Source organism: Cervus canadensis, chromosome 11 (genome assembly GCF_019320065.1).
Source record: "Cervus canadensis isolate Bull #8, Minnesota chromosome 11, ASM1932006v1, whole genome shotgun sequence".
Classification (NCBI taxonomy): domain Eukaryota; kingdom Metazoa; phylum Chordata; class Mammalia; order Artiodactyla; family Cervidae; genus Cervus; species Cervus canadensis.
This window is the reverse complement of record NC_057396.1, coordinates 47,709,400-47,734,530: the sequence shown is the minus strand read 5'-3', so window position 1 is coordinate 47,734,530 and position 25,131 is coordinate 47,709,400. Positions and strand designations below refer to the sequence as shown.

At 36.7% G+C, this 25,131-nt stretch overlaps 1 protein-coding gene across 3 annotated transcripts in view; it reads left to right on the top strand.

Moving 5' to 3' along the window:
• Positions 1 to 25,131, top strand: part of FCHSD2 (FCH and double SH3 domains 2) — a 268,065-nt gene that overhangs the window by 105,181 nt on the left and 137,753 nt on the right. For all 3 annotated transcript variants that reach the window (XM_043482268.1, XM_043482267.1, XM_043482269.1), the window contains exons 4-5: positions 8,369 to 8,445; positions 22,522 to 22,666. In XM_043482268.1, the coding sequence (XP_043338203.1) occupies positions 8,369 to 8,445; positions 22,522 to 22,666 (222 nt within the window). The remainder of the gene's footprint in view (positions 1 to 8,368; positions 8,446 to 22,521; positions 22,667 to 25,131) is intronic.

The window sequence follows — 25,131 nt, the reverse complement described above, 5'->3', positions numbered from 1 at the left end:
TGCCTTTCTTTGGGATTGGAATGAAAACTGACCTTTTCCAGTCCTGTGGCCACTGCTGACTTTCCCAAATTTGCTGGCATATTGAGTGCAGCAGTTTCATAGCATCGTCTTTCAGGAATTTGAAATAGCTCAACTGGAATTCCATCACCTCCACTAGCTTTGTCTGTAGTGATGCTTCCTAAGACCCACTTGACTTCACATTCCAGGATGTCTGGCTCTAGGTGACTGATCACACCATCGTGATTATCTGGGTCGTGAAGATCTTTTTTGTACAGTTCTTCTGTGTATTCTTGCCCCCTCTTCTTAATGTCTTCTGCTTCTGTTAGGTCCATACCATTTCTGTCCTTTATTGAGCCCATCTTTGCATGAAATGTTCCTTTGGTAGCTCTGATTTTCTTGAAGAGATCTCTAGTCTTTCCCATTCTGTTGTTTTCCTCTATCTTTGCATTGATCGCTGAGGAAGGCTTTCTTATCTCTCCTTGCTATTCTATGGAGCTCTGCATTCAATTGGGTATATCTTTCCTTTTCTCCTTTGCTTTTTTCTTCTCTTCTTTTCACAGCTATTTGTAAGGCCTCCTCAGACAGCCATTTTGCTTCTTTCATTTCTTTCTCATTCGCTCAGTCATGTCCAATTCTTTGTAACCCTATATGGACTGTAGCCTGCCAGGCTCCTCTGTCCATGGAATTTTCCCGACACAATACTGGAGCTGGTTGCCATTTCCTCCTCTAGGGGATCTTCCCACCCCAGGGATCAAACTCGCATTGGCAGGCAGATTCTTTACTTCTGAGCCACCAGGGAAGCAGACCATTACCAACTATTATCATGTCAGTTTTCCCTGCTAAATATCTTTATCAGTCTCGTTCGATCTCCAGTGTCTCCACCACATTTTGAACTCTCATCATCTCTGCCAGAGTTGCATAGTGCAAGTGTATGTGGGAAGGGGTGTAGGGCTTCCTTGCCTTCCCTGGATATGCCACTCTCCCACCATCTATGCATTTTCATCAACATGAAAAATCTTAACCCCATACTATTGGGATGTTTATGGAGGCTTCATCATGTGAGTATGATCAGTTATTAACTCCTTTCTGGCCCCTTTCTCCTCTCTAGAGATTAAGAAATGGGGCTGGGAAATTCCAGGAATATGGCTTGGTCTTTCTGGTGACCAGCCCTCATCCAGGAGCCTCCCGTGAGTCAGCCGATAGAACAAAAGACATTGCTATCACCCAGGAAAATCACTGCGACTTAGGAACTCTGTGTCATGAACGGGGGGTCAAAGGCTAAATGTTAGAACAAAATTCTTATAGCAACTCTATCTACAAGAGTTTTATGAGCTCTGTGCCAGGTCCAAAGACCAACACGTATTTTCTTTTATTTCACAAGGTATATATACAGCTATTTTTATTTGGTTTTTTTTCCACTGGGCAAAATGCATTTAAGATTTATCTAGGACTTCCCTGGTAGTCTAGTGGTCAAGACTCTACAGTTCCACTGTGGGGGATACAGGTTCAATCCCTGGCTAAGATCCTGCCTGCTATGCAGCATGGCCAAAAATTTTCTAAATTAAAGACTTCAACGTTGAGGTTAGAAAACAACAAAACTCTGTAAAGCAATTATCCTTCAATAAAAAATAAATTAATTTAAAAAAGAGAAAAAGACCTACTCAAGTTGTACCGGTTTCTTTATTAGTTTTTATGACTGCATGGTGCTGTGTTGTAACGATGTACCGTCGTTTGTCTGTCTGTTGAGGGGCGTCTCGGCTGCTTCTACCTTCATGAATACAGCTGCTTGAAACATTCATGTGCAGGGTTTTGTGTGAACATAAATTTTCTCATCAGTTGGTGACTACCTCGGAGTGCTATTGCTGAGTCATATGGGAAGTGTTTAATTTTACAGGAAGTTTCCAAGTTGTTTTCCGGAGTGGTTGTACCAGTTTACATTTCCACCAGTGGAGGCATGTTCTATGGCTCTGCATTCTCATTAACATTTAACATTGTAGTATTTTTTTAGATTTGAGCTATTCTAATAGGTATGTAGTGGTACCTCATTGTTTTAATCTGCATTTTCATAATGAAAAGTGATGTTCAGTATTTTTCATAAGCTTATTTACTGTCGTTACATCATCTTAATGAAGTGTGTGTTCAGATCTTTTGCTCTTCTAAAAAACTAGGTTGGTTTTTTTCCTTACTGTTGAGTTTTAAGGGCTCTGTACATATTTTGGATGCAATCCTTTATCAGATATGTGATTTTCATGTATTTTTCCTAGTGTCTTTCCCAAAGGAAAGTTTAATTGTGATAAAGTCCAATTTTTAATTTTTTCAATCGTGTGTTAACTTTTGATATTACATGCAGAAACTTTTTGCCAGAGGTAAAAGAGATTTGTGTTCTCCAGGACTTCCCTAGTGGCTCGGATGGTGAAAGCGTCTACCTACAATGCAGGAGACCCAGGTTCAGTCCCTGGGTTGGGAAGATCCTCTGGAGAAGGAAATGGCAACCCACTCCAGTACTCTTGCCTGGAAAATCCCATGGACAGAGGAGCGTGGTAGGCTACAGTCCATGGAGTCGCAAAGAGTCAGACACGACTTCACTTTCACTTTCACATGTTTTGTACATGTGCTTTACATTTAGGTTTAAGAACTATTTTGACTTAATTTTTGTGTAAGTTATGAAATACGTGTTTATGTTTATTTTTTGGCATTTGATTACCCAGTTCCAATCATTTATTCATATAGACTATCCTTTCTTCATTTAATTGCCTTTGTGAAAAATCAGTTTATTATATTTGTATGGATCTATTTCTGGGCTCTTTCCTATTCCATTGATCTATGTGTCCTTTCTTTTGCCAATACCACACTGTAACATTATAGTATAGTGTTGTAATTAGCTTTGAACTGATAATGTGATTCCTCGGACTTTGTTCTTATTTTTCAGAATTGTTTGGCTATTTCTGGTACCTTTACCTTTCCATGTACATTTTAAAATCAGTCTTTTGATATTTAGCTTTCTGGAATTTTTATTTGGATTGCCATGAATGAATAAATGAAATTCAGAATAATTGACATCTTAATAATGAGAACTCTTCTAATCAATTAACATGGGATTTTTCATCATTGTTTTGGACTTTGCCCTCTACAGTTCTTACACGTATTTTGTTAGGTTTATTCCTGAGTGTTTTGTTTTGCCCACAATGCTATTCAATTTTTTTTTTTAATGTTTTAAATACTAATTGTTCATTACAGGTACATAGGAGAAGAGTTGAGTTTTGTATGTTGTCTTGTATCTTGCCACCTTGCTAAACTTAGTTATTAGTTCCAGGAGGTATTTTTTGTAGATTATTTGGGGTTTTCTACATATACAATCATGTCATCTTTGCATAAAGGTAGTTTTATTTTTCCCTGTCCATCTGTATCTCTTTTAACTTCCTTTTCTTGCCTTTTTGTACTAGGTGGGACTACACGTGAAAGTGTTAGTCACTCAGTTGTGTCCAACTCTTTGTAACCTCTTGAACTGTAGCCCGCCAGGCTCCTCTGTCCATGGGATTCTTCAGGCAAGAATCCTGGAGTGGGTTGCCGTTCCCTTCTCCAGGAGATCTTCCCAACCCAGGGATTGACCTTGGGTCTCCTACATGGCAGGCAGTTTCTTTACTGATTGAGCCACCAGGGGCTACACACACAATGTCGTAAAGGACTGGTGAGAGAGCACATCTTTGCCTTATTCTCAGTCTTACAGGGAAAGCATTCATTTTCTACTAGAAGTATGTTAACTGTAGGCTTTTTGTATATACCTTTTATTAGGTTAAGGACGTTTCCTTCTGTTGCTAGCTTTTGAGAGTTTTTTTTTTTATCATGGGTGAGTGTTTCTTTTGTATTCTGTTCGGTTCTAAAATCAAATAGGTCATTTAATATGTCTTTGTTGTTCAGTTGCATCATGTCTGACTCTTTGGAACTCCATGGACTGCAGCACAGCAGGCTTTCCTGTCCTTCACTATCTACTGGAGTTTGCTCAGATTCATGTCCATTGAGTTGGTGATGCTATCTAACCCTCTCATCCTCTGCTGTCCCCTAATATATCATTAGAACCTACATAATTACATTTTTTCTTATATAATTACATTTAAACACAATCTTTATTTTTGATAAAAGGAAGAGTCTTAAAATATGTAAATACATGTTTAATATGTAACATGAGATTAATACCTCATTTTGTCATGGAATGGTCATAGAAAAGTATGTAAAGGCAATTTATTATGTAATTTAAAATAATGTTATTTTTTTTACCTTAACTTCAATTATATGCTGTACAAAACAATGAAAAATATTTGAAAACTTCCCTTAAGGAGGGGGTGTTAAGTTCCCTATTACTATTAAAATAATTTTAGAATAGTAAAGGCATTGTATAATTTATATCAGTTTGAAAAGTATCCAACTTATTCAGTGGACTTTAATTTTTAACAATCATTTACACAATATTGGGAATTTCATGACAAAATTGGATACAGAATAACCTGTGTGAGAGCCATAGAGCACACTTCTGCTCAGCTTTTTGTGGTAAATGGACAAAAGGTTAAGCCATCAGTCCATTTCCCAGTGTCTATTGAACAGTGACTTTCTTTGTGTTGCTTCACTTGTTAGAGCAATATAACAAGTGTTATTGAGAGGTGAAACAAAGCAAGTCTTACATCAGACACTGATAGCTTTTTAAAAGTTGAAATGGGATGTTATTGGATGTTCCAAAGAGTATATTGATAGTACATTTTTGTGGAAACCACTGCTCCAGAGTAAACTGTATTAGAAATCAAATCAGCATTATATTTTAATGATACTAATGTAAATATAAATAAATATTGTATGTCTAATGCACCAGTTTTAGAGAGTAATATTGTGGACTAGGGAAGAGATTAAAAAAAAAACACTTTAAAAAAAATTTGCCAGCCACAGGTTTATCTTCCTTAGCCATTTACTCATGGTGGATTTTATTTTCTGTACAAAGAAACCTTTTATACGTAAGATATAGCCTTAAGCATGATGTAAAATGTAGACCAGTTAAGTATATAATGCTTTCAGAAGCATGCAATGTTATTTATGACCTTTCCTATCAGGGCCATGAAGTATTTCTTGAGCGTCCATGCAGATTAGATCTTGAACAGCTGCATGGAACACACAGGAGTCATGATTCCTGTTTCTGTGAACTAACTTGAATAAAGTCTTTCATCTAAAGCTCTCGCTGTTTGTCTATTTCATGAATCCCTCATCTCATCTCTGAAGGGCTCCATTCAGTTTAATACAGTTCAACATTGTAGTTTAGAGCTCTAGAAATTGCTTTTGTAACTCATAATGCACAAAAAAGATAACAAGTTGAAATAATTTCAAAAAAATTTGTCATGAATTATATAAAATCTACTTCAAAATGATTTTGAGGGTGAAAATTTAGAATGATATCTAGGGATTATAATTCAAACTTAACTAGTTTTGAGACTTCAAGTAGAATTTGTGTATTCTAAGTGTCCAAAAGTTTTTCTGTATTGTAACAGGGCCTAATGGAATTATGAGAAATAAGTGTGTTGAAATGTTTGTTAATGAGTTTGTTTGTTTTATATAACTTTATAGTGTTGCCATTCTGCCCTCTCAGTCCTCATAATCTGAGCCTACTGTCACATCCCATGTTCTGTATGAAGTGTTCTGCAGCCACTTTATCAGTGATTAAACTGAAAAAGTCACTATCATTATTTAAATTAGTTAGGAAAATATCAGATAATTTTTTCCTCCTGGGTACTTGTATCACTTACCACCACTTATAAGTCAGTAACCCATCTGTTGCCTCCCATTTTATGTTGAATGCTTCTTACTCTGTCTACATATTATAATTTCTTTGAATTCAGGGATCTTAATTTACTTGAATCTTCATAAAATAATGTTCTTTTTTCATTGCTTGGATATCTACATGTGTGTTCCCTTTTGTTAATGAAGATGGTCAAATTTGACTGTAATTTTATTAAGGAGCTTATTTATCATATTAAAACCATCTGGTCATAATGTTAGAAATCTGGTATATGTTTTTTTCCTTTGAGTGTATGAAAATTAAGGACCTAGAGAAATTTTGGTCTAAATGTTTCTAACTCCAAAAGGCAAAAACACAAAAGGAGTTTGAGTATTTTACATTAGGAATGAAATGATGTAGGTGGCATTTATTTATGCAGTCAGGGAACATTATTGGTATCAACTGAATACTAGGCTCTGCTATATATAGCCTGGAGACAGAGTGATTAAAAAAAATGACAAGATTGGTACCTGAAAGAGCTTATAGTCAGCAAATAGACAAAACATATTGAAACCAGACAGTAGCAATGAGCAATGTATAAGGATTATGAATACTGTAGGGTAGTGTGAGAGAGAGCAGCTGAGTGAAGGGTGAGCTACTTTGTATACAGTGTGATTAGAAAAGCCCTCTTAGAGGAAGATACAAAGTATAACCAAAAGGATAAGGAAGTACCTAGGGTTGTGGTCTCTGAAGATGGTTTCTCTCTGAAAGGAATCAGAATTTCTTAGAAGACTAGCTTACTGAAGATCTGGAATAGGAACTGTAAAAGAAAACAAAATTATTTAAATCTGTTGGGGTCATAACGTGGGCGCCAACTTGGAGGAACTCCTGCTGACCACTGATGTAGCATTTGGAGCATTGAGAGAATAATGACTGCAATAGATTGAAACACATCCATTTTTCAAAACATGTGAGTTCATAATGTTACTTTAAAAATTCATTCTTCACTTTTGGACCAAAACTAGGCAGTCAAATATTTATCTTGGCTTTCCTCTAAGAATTGTACCTTAGCATACCCAAATAGTCCATGAGGGATAGTTCTTTAAAAAAGAATTCAAGCTAACAAATGCAGAAAGAATGATAAACTCTTCTCTTTTAATGAAATGGAACCAAACAGGCAATGAAACTTTTTACATTTTTCTTTATGTACATTTTAATATTTTGTGTTAGGAAATTTAAAAATCAGTTTAAAGGAGGAACAGCAAGAATTCAGCCAGTAGGAATGAGAGTGATGGGAAGATATTTCATACAAATAACGCTTTGAAAAAGGTACAGAAGTGAAAAAAATTCTGTCCAGATTCAGAGAGGTTTTAATAATTGGATTCCCTAAAGTACAAGGCATGTAAGTAAGAGTGTTGTGGATATGCAGTTGTTTATTAGTTTTCAGAATACATAGGACCTGAAAACAGTGAAACCATACTATTGCGAAGTTCAAAAGGAATTGAGATTCAAAGGAGCTTCTCTATTATTCTTGTTTGGGCTCATTAAAAAAATAGTAAACAGAAACATTCAACAGTGGATTTAATTAAGCCAAATTGATTTGGCATCAGACCTTACTAGAAAGGTATCATGTATAGAGTGTACCATCGATTTTACTCGGGCAATTTGTGCTTAAAGTAGGCAGCCGATTAATGTGATTGTTCTTCATCTCAGCTATTTATTTGTTCTTTTTAAAGTTGCATGTATGGAGATGAATACCCCAAACTTAACAATTTCTGATCCATTACATTGGGCCCTGTTAGAATATTAGGTGACCACATATGTTTCCTTCTAAAAAATAGTATGTTCTATACTCAGAGTGAGTAATTTAACCTCTCTTGCCAGTGACTTCATCTTCATTCAAATTCTGATACCCACTGTACCTGTTATGAATAAATACTGTTTTGTCTAGGTTCATGTTTGTATGGATAACAATAATTGGGTATTTCTTTGTGAAACTAATTTTTTCCATTTAAGTGATTTGTGCCATGATATTACTTAAAAAGAAGAAGAAGAAAAAAAAAACCTTGAAGTCTTGTCTTGAAAATTACTAGTATGGAATAGCACCAGAGGTTGTGCATTAATTTTTGAAGCCAATATTTATCTGTCTGCTTCAAATTGAATGTGTTGTACTATTTTCTGGTATATGAGTTTGGCTCCTTGGATTCAGAAATGCAATAAATGCTGCAGCAGAGGAATGATGGGAAATTGAGATGTCGAACCGAGTCATCATAGCTCTGGAGGTGGACAGCTGTGTTCCCTGTGATATACCAGGGGTAGTTTGTTTTTATGGCTGGTCACATAGTATGATGAAGTGAAAAGCATTTCAATTAAGTTTCAATTTTCTCATCTTTATACTTACCTTCTTCCTAAAAATGAGGACAAAAGGACTTTGAAAATAATGAAACCAGTTACATTGTTCTGCCATTTATCATTGGTTCTTTACTTCTGAATTAAATTTACATATAGAAAGATGGGATTTGCTAAGTAGTGTATTTTAAGGAAAAAAGCTTCCTTTATAGCACAATATTTATTTTATAATTTAATTTATATTACATTTGTATTTTTTAACAGGGTATCCAGAAGTTGACTAGTCAGTATCTGAAGAGAGATTGGCCTGGAATAAAAGCTGATGATCGGAATGATTACAGGTAACTTAATCAGTTTTCTTGCCCATTTTCTTTAAAACTTGTTTCACACAGAGCCATGTCACATAATATAAAGACTCCAGTTTTTAAAAAAATTTTCTTCCTTTCCTCTGCTGTGTTTTTAGACATGTCAAAATTATTAAACAATGTTAATGTTCTGCAACATATATAATCTATATGCAGTAGATCATTTTCATATGTCTTAAGTCTAGATTACATTTTGTTTAATTGATGGATACTCTCATAAAGAATTTAAAGTAGATAGATGACAATGGAACACAACTTGTTTCCTCAGTGACCTATAGATGAAACATTATTATAGCAATAATGAACAGGATAATAATGTTCTATCATGATCTTGATTCTTTACTTCTGAAACAAATTCTACATTTGAAAAGATAGAATTCTGTGAGCCTAGGGAAAAAGAGTTTGTGTGTGTGTGTGTACTTTATACACACCCAGGGTATCCAGAAATAGACTAGTCAACACCCACATACAAATTTTAAAGAAGATAGATGACAATGAAATATAAATTGTGTCGTCATACAGACATCTTATAGCTGATTAACAATATTGTGACAGTTTCAGGTGAACAGTGAAGGAACTCAGCCATACATATACACGTGTCCATTCTCTCCCAAACCCTCCTCTCATCCAGGTTGCCACATAACATTCAGTAGAGTTTCATGTGCTATTCAGTGGGTCCTTGCTGGTTATCCATTATAAATATAGCAGTGTATACATGTTCATCCCACGCTCCCTATCTATCCCTCCCCCCAGAAACTGATTTGTTCTCTAAGTCTGTGAGTCTCTGTTTTTAAGTAAGTTCATTTGTATCATTTCTTTTTTGATTTCACATATAACAGATATGATATTTTTCTTCTCTGTCTGACTTACTTCACTGAGTATGACAATCTCTAGGTCCATTTGTGTTGCTGCAAATGGCATTATTTCATTCTTTTTAATGACTGAGTCATATTCCATTGTATATATGTACCACGTTTTCTTTATCCATTCCTCTATTGATAGATATTCAGGTTGCTTCCATGTTTTGACTAATGTAAAGAGTGCTGCAATGAACATTGAGGTGCATGTATCCATCATCTGACTGGTGTGAGGTGATAACTCATTGTAGTTTTGATTTGCATTTCTCTAATAATTAGCAGTGTTGAACATCTTTTCATGTGCCTTTTGGCCATCTATATGTTTACTTCGGAGAAATGTCTACTTAGATCTTTTGCCCATTTGTTGGTAGGATTGTTTGCTTTAATGCTGTTAAGCTTCATGAGTTCTTTGTAAATTTTGGAGACTAATCCCTTGTCGGTCACATCATTTGCAAATATTTTCTCCCAATCCATACAGATATCTTTAAAGTATTTATAATTTTGTTTAGACTTGGATGTCTTTTTTTTTGCAGTTTATTTGGAAGTATTTATTAGCTTTTGTACTCAAGACTGTCCTTCATGTTGAGGGAAACTATGTCAAAGACAGGGTTTCAGAGTTTGCAGTCTGGTTGAAGTTAAGACTAGTTATTACTCAGGAAGCAATAGCAGAGAATCCAGGGTAATTAAGAACTCAGTATTGAAATGTGTGGTTTGGAATCTGAATATTTATCAAGTTACTGGGTCATAAGATAATTTCTTAACAGAACTAGAAAACTGACGGATACACAGGAAACCTTAACAGTATTGCTGATGTAAGTAAAGCCTGACTTAGGAAGAGGCTGCTTGCTGAACAGTGGAGAAGGACTCCAACTTATAGATAGGTTGTATTCCACGTGTGTTTGAATTTCAGGTTGTGGGCTACCAAAGAAATAAGGATAAGGTTATGACCCCAGGCTAGCTTATACAACCTAACTTTTAAAAGTATGGTAAGCCACTGGAAAAGGGAATGGCAAACCACTTCAGTATTCCTGCCTTGTGAACCTCATGAATACTATGAAAAGGCAAAAAGATAGGACACTGAAAGATGACCTCCCTAGGTTGGTAGGTGCCCAATATGCTACTGGAGATCAGTGGAGAAATAACTCCAGAAAAACTGAAGAGATGGAGCCAAAGCAAAAACAACACCCATTTGTGGATATGACTGGTAATGGAAGTAAAGTCTGATGCTGAAAGAGCAATATTGCATAGGAACCTGGAATGTTAGGTCCATGAATCAAGGCAAATTGGAAGTGGTCAAACAGGAGATGGCAAGAGTGAAGGTCGACATTTTAGGACTCAGCGAACTAAAATGGACTGGAATGGGTGAATTTAACTCAGATGACCATTATATCTACTACTGTGGGCAAGAATCCCTTAGAAGAAATAGAGTAGCCATCGTAGTCAACAAAAGAGTCCAAAATGCAGTACTTAGATGCAATCTCAAAAATGACAGAATGATCTCTGTTCATTTCCAAGGCAAACCATTTGATATCATAGTAATCCAAGTCTATGCCCCTACCAGTCATGCTGAAGAAGTTGAAGTTGAATGGTTCCATGAAGACATACAAAATCTTGTAGAACTAACACCAAAAAAGATGTCCTTTTCATTATAGGGGACTGGAATGCAAAAGTAGGAAGTCAAGAAACACCTGGAGTAACAGGCAAATTTGGCCTTGGAGTACAGAATGAAGCAGGGCAAAGGCTAATAGAATTTTGCCGAGAGAATGCACTGATCATAGCAACCACCCTCTTCCAACAACTGAAGATAAGACTGTACATGTGGACATCACCAGATGGTCAATACCGAAATCAGATTGATTATATTCTTTGCAGCCAAAGATGGATAAGCTCTATACAGTCAGCAAAATCAAGATTCCCTGGAGAAGGGAATGGCCACCCATTCCGGTATTCTCGCCTGGAGAATTCCATGGACAGAGGAGCCTGGTGGGGTCTATAGGGTTGCAAAGAGTTGGACACGACTGAGAGACTTTCAGTTTCACTTTCACTTTACTGGGAGAAGAGGTTTAGGAGCTCTGTGGGGTCTCTCTTATAGGACACTATTCTGGAATTCCAGTTGAGCTATTTCAAATCCTGAAACATGATGCTGTGAAAGTGCTGCACTCAATATGCCAGCAAATTTGGAAAACTCAGCAGTGGCCATGGGACTGGAAAAGGTCAGTTTTCATTCCAGTCCCAAAGAAAGGCAATGCCAAAGAATGCTCAAACTACTGCACAGTTGCACTCATCTCACATGCTAGTAAAGTAATGCTCAAAATTCTCCAAGCCAGGCTTCAGCAATACGTGAATCGTGAACTTCCAGATGTTCAAGCTGGATTTAGAAAAGGCAGAGGAACCAGAGATCAAATTGCCAACATCTGCTGGATCATCGAAAAAGCGAGAGAGTTCCAGAAAAACATCTATTTCTGCTTTATTGACTATACCAAAGCCTTTGACTGTGTGGATCACAATAAACTGTGGAAAATTCTGAAAGAGATGGGAATACCAGATCACCTGACCCACCTCTTGAGAAACCTATATGCAGGTCAGGAAGCAACAGTTAGAACTGGACATGGAACAACAGACTGGTTCCAAATAGGAAAAGGAGTACATCAAGGCTGTATATTGTCACCCTGCTTATTTAACTTATATGCAGAGTCCATCATGAGAAACGCTGGGCTGGAAGAAGCACAAGCTGGAATCAAGATTGCCAGGAAAATATCAATAACCTCAGATATGCAGATGACACCACCTTTATGGCAGAAAGTGAAGAGGAACTTAAGAGGCTCTTGAAAGTGAAAGAGGAGAGTGAAAAAGTTGGCTTAAGCTAAACATTCAGAAAACTAAGATCATGGCATCTGGTCCCATCACTTCATGGGAAATAGATGGGGAAACAGTGGAAGCAGTGTCAGACTTTATTTTTTTGGGCTCCAAGATCACTGCAGATGGTGATTACAGCCATGAAATTCAAAGACTCTTACTCCTTGGAAGGAAAGTTATGACCAACCTAGATAGCATATTAAAAAGCAGAGACATTACATTGCCAACAAAGGTCCATCTATCTAGTCAAGGCTATGGTTTTTCCAGTAGTTATGTATGGATGTGAAAGTTGGACTGTGAAGAAAGCTGAGAGCCGAAGAATTGATGCTTTTGAACTGTGTTGTTGGAGAAGACTCTTGAGAGTCCCTTGGACTGCAAGGAGATCCAACCAGTCCATCCTAAAGGAGATCAGTCGTGGGTGTTCATTGGAAGGACTGATGCTGAAGCTGAAACTCCAATACTCTGGCCACCTCATGCGAAGAGCTGACTCATTGGAAAAGACCCTGATGCTGGGAGGAATTGGGGGCAGAAGGAGAAGGGGATGACAAAGGATGAGATGGCTGGATGGCATCACCAACTCGATGGACATGGGTTTGGGTGGACTCTGGGAGCTGGTGATGGACAGGGAGGCCTGGTGTGCTGCGAATCCTGGGGTCGCAAAGAGTCAGACACGACTGAGTGACTGAACTGACTGACTCATTCTGCCTTCACCTCTGCAAAGCCTCACCTCCTAATACCATTATCACCTTTGAAGAATAGGATTTCCACATATGAATTCTGGGGGAACACAGACATTCAGACCATAGCAGGTCTTTTCTATGTAAATATTCTTTGGAGTTCCCTCAGCTCTCTAGTGACTATTTTAAGTCATCTTATCTATTTTCCTGTCTTTAAATATTGCCTATAAACTAGTAATGATCTGTGTTTTTAGGAACTCTGCAGCTTGGGAACAGACCTCATTTTCTCTTAGGAATGTTAAGTAGCTGCTTCTCTGCTTTCACAGTTCGATTTGCCACAGTACCATCTTTCACAATTTTATTTGCCACAGTACCACCCACCATATATATGTCTTTGTAAAACAGGCCTACTGTCACCCCTTACTTGAAAATCTTCTGTTGTTTCTCCCTTCTAATAGTATGTAATTTTTAAAAAATTATGATATCCAAAGCCACAAGGAGTCTTGACCCCAAATTACCTTTCTTTCCTCCTTTCTTACCGTTTCTCTTTCTTTCATGCTAGGTTCCCCAGCTCTTGGGAGCTTTAAGCTGCAGCTGTATTGCAGTTCTTATCACACCTCAACTGGACTGAGTATCAGTCAATCCCTGCCTTTACTTCTGTTACCTAGGATGAGGGTAGTCTCCCTATCTACTACCAAGACCAACAATACGTGGACACTTATTTATTAAGCACCATACTTTCTCCTTATATCAGTCACTATATATGTTAATCTTAGATTATGAATTTAATGTGCCAGCATTTCTAGTCTTCTTGATGTGTGATGTTGTTTTCCAAGTCAAGAAAGATATGTGATTGTGTTTGTTAAACTTGTTTTTACTTAAAAAGAGTAATAATGGTTTCATGTGCAGTTTTAAGAAATAAGACAAAGAGTGCTCTTACAGTTTCCCCAGTGGTATTATCTTGCATAACTGTACTACAGCATCACGGTTAAGAAATCAATATTGATACAATCCACCAATCTAATTCAGAATTCACCAGTTTTACATGCTTTCGTTTGTGTGTATGTAGGTGTATGTATATTAAGTTCTGTGGTGTTTTATTACATATATAGATTTATGTGACCACTGATGCAGTCAAATAAATTTGTTGATTTGTTTCCTAATAAAAATTTTTCCTGATAAGGTTTGATCTGTCTTCCAGTGTCTTAGTTATATGAGAAATAGTTTACAGCATGATTTTAGGTGGTATATGGATCAGTTTTTTGTTTTTGTTTTTTTTAAATTTTTTGCCACATCATGCAGTATGTGAAATCTTAGTTCCCCACAGGAATCAAAGCTGTGCTTCCTGCTTTGGGAGTGTGGAATCTTTTTTCCCATTAATTTTTTTCATTTTAGTTGGAGGATAATTGCTTTACAATATTGTGATGGTTTTTTGCCATACATCAACATGAATTGGCCACAGGTATATATGTATGTCCTCCCATCCTGAACCCCCCTCCCACCTCCATCCCCACCCTATCCCTCTGGATTGTCCCAGAGCACTGACTTTGGGTGCCTTGCTTCATGCACTGAACTTGCACTGGTCATCCCTTTTACATATGGTAATGTACATGTTTCAGTGCTATTCTCTTAAATCATACCACCTTTGCCTTCTCCTACTGAGTCCAAAAGTCCGTTCTTTACATATGTGTCTCCTTTGCTGCCCTCCATGTAGGATCATTGGTCCTGTCTTCTAAATTCCATATATATGCATAAATATACAGTATTTGTCTTTCTCTTTCTGACTTATTTCACTCTGTAATAATGGGAGAATGGAGTCTTAACCACTGGACCAGTGAGGAATCCTAGCTCGATATTTTTGAATTCTACTAATTACAACTTAATTATTATGGCAAGTTTTATTTTTCAATTAGAGTAGAATATGAATTTTAAGATACATATATCTTAATTTAAAAGGTGAGTCATTTTAACAAAAAAAAAAGATAATGGTATAGGAGATATGAGGTACAAACTATGTAAGATATACACAAAGAACTTAGGATACCTTTATTAGAGTGAAGACACTTTGTTTTTCTTTTTTTACTTTTTATTTTATTTTTGATTGTGGTGGATCTTCATTGATGTGCATGGGCTTTTTCTCGTTGCAGCATGCAGGACCTACTCTTCGTCTCTCCTTGCAGTGGCTTCTCTTGTTGCAGAGCACAGGCTTTGGGTGCTCGGCCTTCAGTAGTTGCTTCTTGCAGGCTTAGTTTCTGTGCAGCATGTGGAATCTTCCCGGACCAGGGATTGAACCCATATCCCCTGCATTAGCAGTTGGATTCCTATCCATTGCCCCACCAGGGAAGTCCAAGACTCTTTTAAAAAATTCTTTAATAGTATTGCTGGGACCAGGAGCAATATTATGTAAACAGAAGAGCAGAGGTATGGAAGCCAGACAGATCCTGGATTTGAATCTGGTCTCCATCATTCCCTCCTCTCCTTCCTCCCGTAAATATATATTGAGTGAGTCTGCTATGCCAGACCCTGTTCTGTGTGCTGAGGATACTAGAGTGAATAAGACAAAGCTTCTGCTTTGTAAAAGTAAAAAAAAAAATGAGTGTCTTCACTCTGATAAAGGGGTATCCTAAGTTCTTTGTGTATATCTTATACAGTTTGTGCCTTGTATCTCCTGTACCATTGTTATATTTTTTTTTGTTAAAATGACTTACCTTTTAAATTAAAAATATATATCTTACAATTCATATTCTATTCTAATTGAAAAATAAAAGCATTCATTCTAGTGAAAGACAAGACAATAAGCATATGAGTAATTAAATTATGTTACTCTGTGATAAGGATAGTAAGCATAGTAAGAAGAACAGAGTACTAAGAAGTGCTGGGCACTGTAGTGGCTATACTGTAAAGCATAGACTTAGGAGGACAAGAGCAGAATCAGAGAGAGGTCCTTTAGGCTATTGTAGTAATCCAGGTGTGGGATAGTGGTGGCTGAAACCAGGGTAGTAGCAGTGGGTAGACAGAGATAGACAGTAATCAGTTTCCTTTATATTTTAAAAGTCTAATGAACAGTATTTCTTGGTGGATCAGATGTGGAATATAAGGAGGAAAAAAGAATCAGTGATGACTGTAGTGGTTTTGGCTTGAACAACTAGAAGGTTTGAGTAGCTGTCAATGAGGTGAAATAGACTAATAGAATATTTTAGGGAAATCAAGAATTTGGTTTCAGACATTAAGTTTTAAGATACTTGCTAAATATCTTAAGTCAGATATGTTAAACAGGCGACTGAGTGGTTACAGAAGATGTCTGAATTAAAAATTCAGGAATAGTCACCATATTGACAGTATTTAAAGCCATGAGACTACATGAGCTTATCTAGGAGAGAGTGTGTGGTGGTAGGAGAGAAGTTGTGGGAGAGAAGAAGCTGACTGTGGGGACACAGCATTTATAGGGCAAAGAGATTGAAAGGAACCAGCAAAGGAGACAAATCTCTGGCTAGTGAGATAAAGGCAGACCAAGAGAGAGTGATAATCTGGAAGCCAAGTGAAGAAAACATTTTAAGAAGGATAAATTAGGTCAGTACTGCTGATAGCCTGAATAATAGGCCTAAACTTGAATCGACTATTTGGATTAGCCACAGGGAGATCTTTGATGACTTTGACAAGTAATTTCAGAATGGTGAATGTTAAAGCCTTATTTAAATTGAATCAAGAGTGACCAGCAAGAGAAACAGAAGTAATAATTTCAGACATTTCTTTCAAGGAGTTTTGCTGTTAAAGGGAACAGACATTGGGGTGGTAGCTAGAGGGAAATGGGAGGGTTGATGGAAGATTTATTTATTTATTTTTTAAGATGGGAGATATTATATGAGTATGATCCAAGAGAAAGGAAAAAGTTTATATTGTAGGAGAAAGCACAATTGCTAGATTGCTATTCTTGAGTTCAGTTCAATCTCTTAGTCGTGTCTGACTCTTTGCGACTCCATAACTGCAGCTCGCCAGGTCTCCCTGTCCATCACCAACTCCCAAAGTTTACTCAAACTCATGTCCATTGAGTTGGTGATGCCATCCAACCATCTCATCTTCTGTCATCCCCTTCTCCTCCTGCCTTCAATATTTCCCATTATCAGGGTCTTTTCAAAAGAATCAGTTTTTCGCATCAGGTGGCCAAAGTATTGGAGTTTCAGCTTCAGCATCAGTCTTTCCAGCGAATATTCAGGACTGATTTCTTTAAGGATGGACTGGTTGGATCTCTTTGCAGTCCAGGGGACTCTCAAGAGTCTTCTCCAACACCACAGTTCAAAAGCATCAATTCTTCGGTGCTCAGCCTTCTTTATAGTACAACTGTCACATCTATACATGACTACTGGAAAAACCATAACTTTGACTAGATGGACCTTTGTTGGCAAAGTAATGTCTCTGCTTTTTAATATGCTGTGTAGGGTGGTCATAATTTCCTTTCAAGGAGTAAGTGTCTTTTCATTTCATGACTGCAGTCACTATCTGTGGTGATTTTGGAGCCCCCCAAAATAAAGTCTGTCACGGTTTCCACTGTTTCCCCATCTATTTGCCATGAAATGATGGGACTGGATGTCATGATCTTAGTTTTCTGAATGTTGAGCTTAAGCCAACTTTTTCACTCTCCTCTTTCACTTTCATCAAGAGGCTTTTTAGTTCTTCTTCACTTTCTTCCATAAAGGTGTTGTCATCTGCATATCTGAGGTTATTGATATTTTCCTGGCAATCTTGATTGCAGCTTGTGCTTCATCCAGCCCAGTGTTTCCCATGATGTACTTTGCATATAAGTTAAATAAGCAGTGTGACAATATACAACCTTGACATACTCCTTTTCCTATTTGGAACCAGTCTGTTCCATGTCCAGTGTTAACTGTTACTTCCTGACCTACATACACATTTCTCAAGAGGCAGGTCAGGTGGTCTGGTATTCCCATCTCTTTCAGAATTTTCCACAGTTTATTGTGATCCACAGTCAAAAGCTTTGGCATAGTCAATAAAGCAGAAATGGACTTTTTTTTGGAACTCTCTTGCTTTTTCAATGATCCAGCTGATGTTGGCAATTTGATCTCAGGTTTCTCTGTCTTTTCTAAAACCAGCTTGAACATCTGGAAGTTCAACAGTTCACGTATTGTTGAAGCCTGGCTTGGAGAATTTTGAGCATTACTTTACTAGCATGTGAGATGAGTGCAATTGTGTGGTAATTTGAGCATTCTTTGGCCCTGCCTATCTTTGGGACTGGAATGAAAACTGCCCTTTTCCAGTCCTGTGGTCACTGCTGACTTTTCCAAATTTACTGGCATACTGAGTGCAACACTTTCACAGCATCATCTTTCAGGATTTGAAATAGCTCAACTGGAATTCCATCACCTCCACTAGCTTTGTTCATAGTGATGCTTCCTAAGGCCCACTTGACTTGACATTCCAGGATGTCTGGCTCTAGGTGAATGATCACACCATCTTGATTATCTGGGTCATGAAGATCTTTTTTGCATAGTTCTGTGTATTCTTGCCACCTCTTATTAATATCTTCTGCTTCTGTTAGGTCCATACCATTTCTGTCCTTTATTGATCCCATCTTTGCATGAAATACTCCCGTGGTATCTCTGATTTTTCTTGAAGAGATCTCTAGTCTTTCCCATTCTATTGTTTTCCTCTATTTCTTTGCACTGATCACTGAGGAAGGCTTTCTTATCTCTCCTTACTGTTTTTTGGAACTCTGCATTCAAATGGGTGTATCTTTCCTTTTCTCCTTTGCTTCTTTCTTCTCTTCTTTTCACAGCTATTTGTAAGGCCTCCTCAGACAGGAAGTCGTGAGTTAGAGGTTATATAATGTACAGAGGTGAAAAATGGCCTTCAGAGCATAAGTAATTTTTGGAGTAAAGAGAAAGATAACCCAGTATATTGGTGCAAATGCAGGGAGAGAGGTCGCTGTGGAGGCAGCATGTGGACATTGTCTTCATGCTTCATTGTCAGCTGGAAAGTGTGGTCATATTAGAGGTTTGAGATGAGAGGGGATTGTGGGAAATAATTATCTATAAGAGTGAGCAAATAAGTAAAGTAGGGGAATATAGTAGGATTGCTGGGTAACACGGGCCTCCCTGATACCTCAGTTGGTAAAGAATCTGCCTGCAATATGGGAGACCCCAGTTCGATTCCTGGATTGGGCAGATCCCTTGGAGAAGGGTAACACTAAGGTTTATTTGACATGAATTTAAAGTGAGAATAGGTAGCATGATTATTTTCTTCAGCAGTGTTCTGTTGCACAGACGTTGGTATAGTGTAAACAGAATTTTGGATTTAACCAAGTTTGGAATTGGTAAATTATAATGATGGGAAGAGAGTGAGGCAGAGGTAATAGGGTGTACATTAGAGAGTGATAATATTGGAAATCTAGGCTGGATAAAGGGAGCCATAAAGGAAGATTATGAGAAGGGAGTAAAGGACAGTGGAAAGGAGGCAGGATGAAATGGATTGTGGGCTCCGATTGGGTTGAGTAATTGTTGAAGTGAGAATCCTAAAGGGAGTGAGGAGAAGGAAGAGGCATTGGTCAGAGATTAGATGATTAAATTGGTATTAGAGTAGACGGGTAGTTATTGATAATGGCAAAGTCTAGGTTATAACCATGAGAGTGCTGGTTCCTGGTGAATAGCCAGAGGAAAATTTCACAACTTCTCCAAGCCTTACTTTTTCTCCTCTGCAAAACAGGGATAATGCCTGTCTTACAAAGTTGTCGTAAGGATTAAATGATGTGGTACATGTAAAATACATGACATAGTGCCTAGCATGTGATAGGTTCTTAATAGAATTTCCTTGCTTTCTTTTATAATTTTGAGTCTTATTTCCTCAGCTGAGCAGAATAGTAAAATACTGTAAATGCTTGATACCTTTCCTTATGTTACAAAATTTTATATATGAAGCCTAGGGAAATGAAATTTTTAGGAACTCACTCTACAACCCATTATTATTTTCTCAGTTGAAATGAAAAACACCATTGTCATTGGAACTACCACTATTATGTTAATAAGAAGTACTTCTACAAAGTACTTCTGTAGTATTTCTTCTGCAATTCTGTGACTGTTACTATTTATTCATTTAAAAGAATCTGTGTGGCAAGAATTTTCACATCATTTGCATTTAATTGTTATAATAGCGGTACATGGTGCTGGTATTTTTATTATTTTTCCATTTGCCAGTAGAGGAAATGAAAGTGTAGTGAGATGTGCTACAGAAGATTATATTGGTTAAACTAGAACTTGAACCCAGATCTTCTCACTAACTGGTAACCGAATTTCAGGCAATTCATGGTGTGTCATTGTTGAAAATATTTGCGTGCTACGTATTTGTCTGCTAATCTCTAAAGATCTCTTTTTAAACTCTATAATGAAAGGATTTTTCTTTTTATTTTACAGTCCTTATGATTTATACATTCATCCATCCATTCATTGTTTTCATTCAATACATACTTATTGTAACCTTTCTAATTATTAGGCCACGTGCTAGGCCATAGAAATACAATTATGAGAAAGACATACACCCCTGCCTTCAGGAAATTTTTTCTGTAGTGAGATGGACAAACATTAACAATTTCATAAAGATACTTATAATTGAAGGAAAAGTGCTAGAACCATGTGAACAGACCATGTGAACCATGTGAACAAGGAAGGATTTGATTGAGTCTGTGCATTGGCTTGGTGGTGATCATGTGACTTCCCTGTGTCAGTCACTTAGTCATGGTGACTCTTTGCGACCCCACGGCCTGAAGCCCATCAGGCTTCTCTGTCCATGGAATTTTCCATCAAGAATACTGAAGTGGGTTGCCATTCCCTTCTCCAAGGAGACTTCCCTGAGGAAGTTCCATTTAAGCTGAGATTTGAAGGATAAGCAGCAGTCAGTTAGATGGAGGGGTAAAAGGAAGAAGGGGCAAGCGTGGATGAAGGAATTCTTTCTTCCCTATTCCCCTCCTTTGTCCTTTCTTTCCATTTTTCCTTTCTTCCTTCAGATTATAATTATAATGGTTCTTTCTCATTTTCTTTATGGTTTTAAAATGTATTTTAAGTAAATTAATAATTACAAAGCAGAGAACTGAATTTTTCTCTTAGTGCATTCTCGAGAATTATCAATTTTGGACTGCTTACGAAGTTCTGTGGTGAGTTTACATTCTAGATTCCATCAGTTGTCATGCAGTGAGACCATGGAGGACGTTAATTTTGCTGTTTTTTTCCAGTTTTATTGAAAAATAATTGATAAACCTCACTGTATAAGTTCGAGGTATACAGTGTGATGGTTTGCCTTATGCATATTGTGAAATGATTACTGCAGTAGGTTTAGTTAACATTTATTATCCCGTATTCATTTTGCTCTTAAACTCCATCATTGGTTTTATGCTGACAGTTTTTGCTGGCACAGCACACTGACTTTTTTTTTCCAGAGGTGAATTAATATACCTCTGTTTAAAGAAGTGAATATTTCCATCTAAACTGATGCATTCAGTGTATTATATAAACTACCAATCCATTGTACAAACTATTTATCCCTGTAGTTGAAAAATACAGTTTCAAGGTTTTTTTTTTTTTCAGTTCCAAGTAGAATGGGGACCCAGGCAACTTTTCTTTTTCTTGTTTTCACACTGTCATCTGTTGACCCACAGCTAGCATTTTATGTATTGATAGCACATGGTCCCATATATTGCTGTAGCAGGAAATCCATTAGACGTAAGAAGAGAAATCTTATTAGATAAATATTATATCAATGCAATATCTCTTTTTAGCAAAGTACCACTCATTGTTACAAGTTCTAAAATATGTTTATAACTAGTATAGGATCATGTTGGAACTAAGGCATTTAGGAAAGCAGAAGAGAAGGTTTGAAAAGGAAATTGACTACAGAAAGCAAAGGATTAATAATTCTTTGACTTTACCAAAAGATTCCTGAGAGCACATTTATCAAGCAAAGGTGATGGAACTTGGTTGGAATGACTCCAAGCAGCAATGAGATTCTGGCTAAGTGTTATTACAACAGAGAAACAGATGTAGAGCAATAATACCATAGACTTCTTTTGTCTAACAAATAGACTTCTCAAGAACATAAGCAATTGTTCATGATTTTTTTTTCCAGTCACATCCATTTATGTAAGAGAGCAATATAATATAGTTGAAAGAAAATGTACTTTAGAGGTATTTGTCTGTATCTCAGTACTGCCACATTCTTGTGTGAGCTAGGGTGATCTTCTAAATTTGAGCCTCAGTTACCTCATCTCTGAAATCAGGAAAATACCTTAATGAAATAATGAACTTTGGTATTCATAATGACAGTCCTGAAACAGTGAAAGGCCTGGAAAGTCTGAATTATTCACTAATTTTTTTATAGTGTTAGCTTTGTCTAGAATTGTAATCCTTGTATCACTTTACTCCAGTATCATGAATAGCTAATGAATCAAAACAGCCCATTGTCAGGCTATAGAGAAACAGAACGTATTTCATGTTTCTACTTGTTATATATGCTAAAAACATTACTACCTATGAACCAATATAAATTTACTTTAAAAAGAAACTATTAATTCTGTTTGTTGGTGCTAGCCAGAGAGCAAAAGATTAGGCAACTTGTTCTTCCTTTTCTCTGCCTAATACTTTTCTGTCCCTCTTTGAATTTAGGAGCATGTATCCTGTTTGGAAATCTTTTCTCGAGGGAACAATGCAGGTAGCCCAGTCTCGGATCAATATATGTGAAAACTATAAAAACTTCATTTCTGAGCCTGCAAGGACAGTGAGAAGCCTAAAAGAACAGCAACTAAAAAGGGTATCGTTTCTATTTGTTCTTTTCTTTTAATATCTCACTACTACGTTTATAATCTGCAAGATTATGTTCAATTGCATTTTACACTTTGAATTTTTCTCTATGTTCCAAATGTTTCTGATTTTAACATAGACTTTCTGATTTCAACATGTTCCCTCTGGCTACTGTATTTTATTAATTGACACAGGTGAGTGTGATTTGAATCTGAAAGCTCAGCAAACATTTCTTACAAATATCACTTTTCAATTTAACTCAAGGAAGTAGACCTACTTAGATTGGTGTATATTAAAACAATTACAATGTTATTAATCCCACTAAGTCTTGATAAAATCTTAGTTCGGTTTGATCCATTTTGCATAATAATTTAAAGGAAATTGACACATCTTGACCATATATAGCGAACTTATTACCAAAATTGGGTTATTCTAAGGTTTAATTATATAAACTACATAAAAAATTTTAAATGATTATACAGAATTTTAAAATTCATAGGAAGAATAATGTGATTTTTATGAAAAGCTTGTGATTGAAAGTAAGTAATTGAATTAGATCCTCTTAGGAAATAGTTACAAAATTAGAGATTATCATGATGCCTAAGAAGTATTTAAATGTTTTTTATGGAAGTATTAATACTTTAAAAATTATTAAAGTAACTATTTAAGGAAATAATATTTCACAAGCCATTGTTTTGATTCTAATTGTCCTTCGGATTTTCACTAATTTTTACAAATGAAAACTAAATAAACTAATCTTCCATTTTTGCCAAAGATGATTTTAGTAGCATGAAATCAATGTTATTAATAAATATATCTCTTTCAAGCACTCACGTAATATCAGTGGGTTTTAACATATTTCTATAAGAATGCCTCTGCTCAAAATTGTCTTTCAAAATTTTCTTTCAAAACAATACATGATCACTGGCCAAACAAGGCTTTCGATTGGAAGAAAAAATGTTGTGTGTGTGTGTATCCATCAGCACACGCAGAGAGAGAGTCGGAGACAGAGGTAGAGAATTGATCTAGCTCCTTCCTAACTGGGAGGAAATATGATGTTTCAAATAGCCGGTACATTCACCAAATCTGATTGAATTATTGGAAGTTCTACATTTCTCAATATCAGAATATTTTGAAAGAGTTAACTGATTTGTGCTCTTCTATGATCTGAATGTCACTGAACATACCAGGGCAAAGAATGTTTGGTGAGGTTTGACAAGTCCACTTATCTGTGAATTAACTTATATTATAGCCAGTAATAATAGTGTTTATGTTTTATCTAAGCAGTTGTTGAACACTAAATATATTTTGAGCATTCAAGGAGGGAATGGCAACCCACTCCAGTATTCCTGCCTGGAGAATTCCATGGACAGAGGAGCCTGGCAGGCTATAGTTCATAGGTCACAAAGAGTTGAATACGACTGAAGCAAGTTACACACACACCATATATTGAGCATACCTATCAGGACTCTGAAATTGCAGATGACAGAAACTTACTTCAAACTGACTTAAACCAAGAAGAGAATGTATAACTGAAAATTTCAGCAGGGATGGAATCCAGGCAGGAGTGGATCCAGGAGCTCAAATGATGGCATTAGAATTCATGTTTCTTCCCATCCGTTAGCTTTCCCTGGTGGCTTCATTCTTCAGCAACTCTCTGTGGCATAGCAACTCTCCCCACATTGTGCTGTCCCTGACATGCCAGATTTACAAATATCAGAGCTAGCAATTCCACAATTTCCACTTTCCCCAAAGTTCTAACAAAACTACCAGAATTGAGGCTCATTGACTTTTCTTGAGTTACAGAGGTTACAGTCCTTGTGCAAACTACATGGACTAAATATGGGAAAAGATGATTCTCCAAAAGAAAATTGAGATGGATTCTCAGTGGAGCAAGAAAAGCAACACATGGCCACAAATACTGACTTTTCCAATTGTACTTCCCAAACTTTACAACAAATTGACTCCACATAGGGTCAAAAAATCATCTGTTTTTTGTTCTGTACCCCAACCCTTTCTCCATACTTTCTTTTTTCTTTTAGCCTCCTTTTGGATTAATCTTGTATTTTTCTTTTAGGGTGATGAGAACACTTAATATGAGCTCTATCCTCTTAACAGATTTTTTAAGTGAACAATACAATATTGTTATCTATAAGCACAATGTTGTGCGGACAATCTCTAGAACTTATTTATTTTGTATAACTGAAATTTTTTATGTTTGATTATTTTATGTATTTCATGTAAGTGGAATCATGCAGTATTTGTTCTTCTGTGACTGGCTTATTTCACTTGGCATAATGTCCTCTAGTTTCAACCATTTTGTTGCATGGATGCGTGCATGGGATATCCTTTTTTAAGGCTGAATAATATTCTACCGTATGTATATACCATATTTTTTTAATACATTCATGCATTTATCCACATTTTGGTTATTTCCATATTTTGACTTTTGTGAATAGTGCTGCAGTAAACATG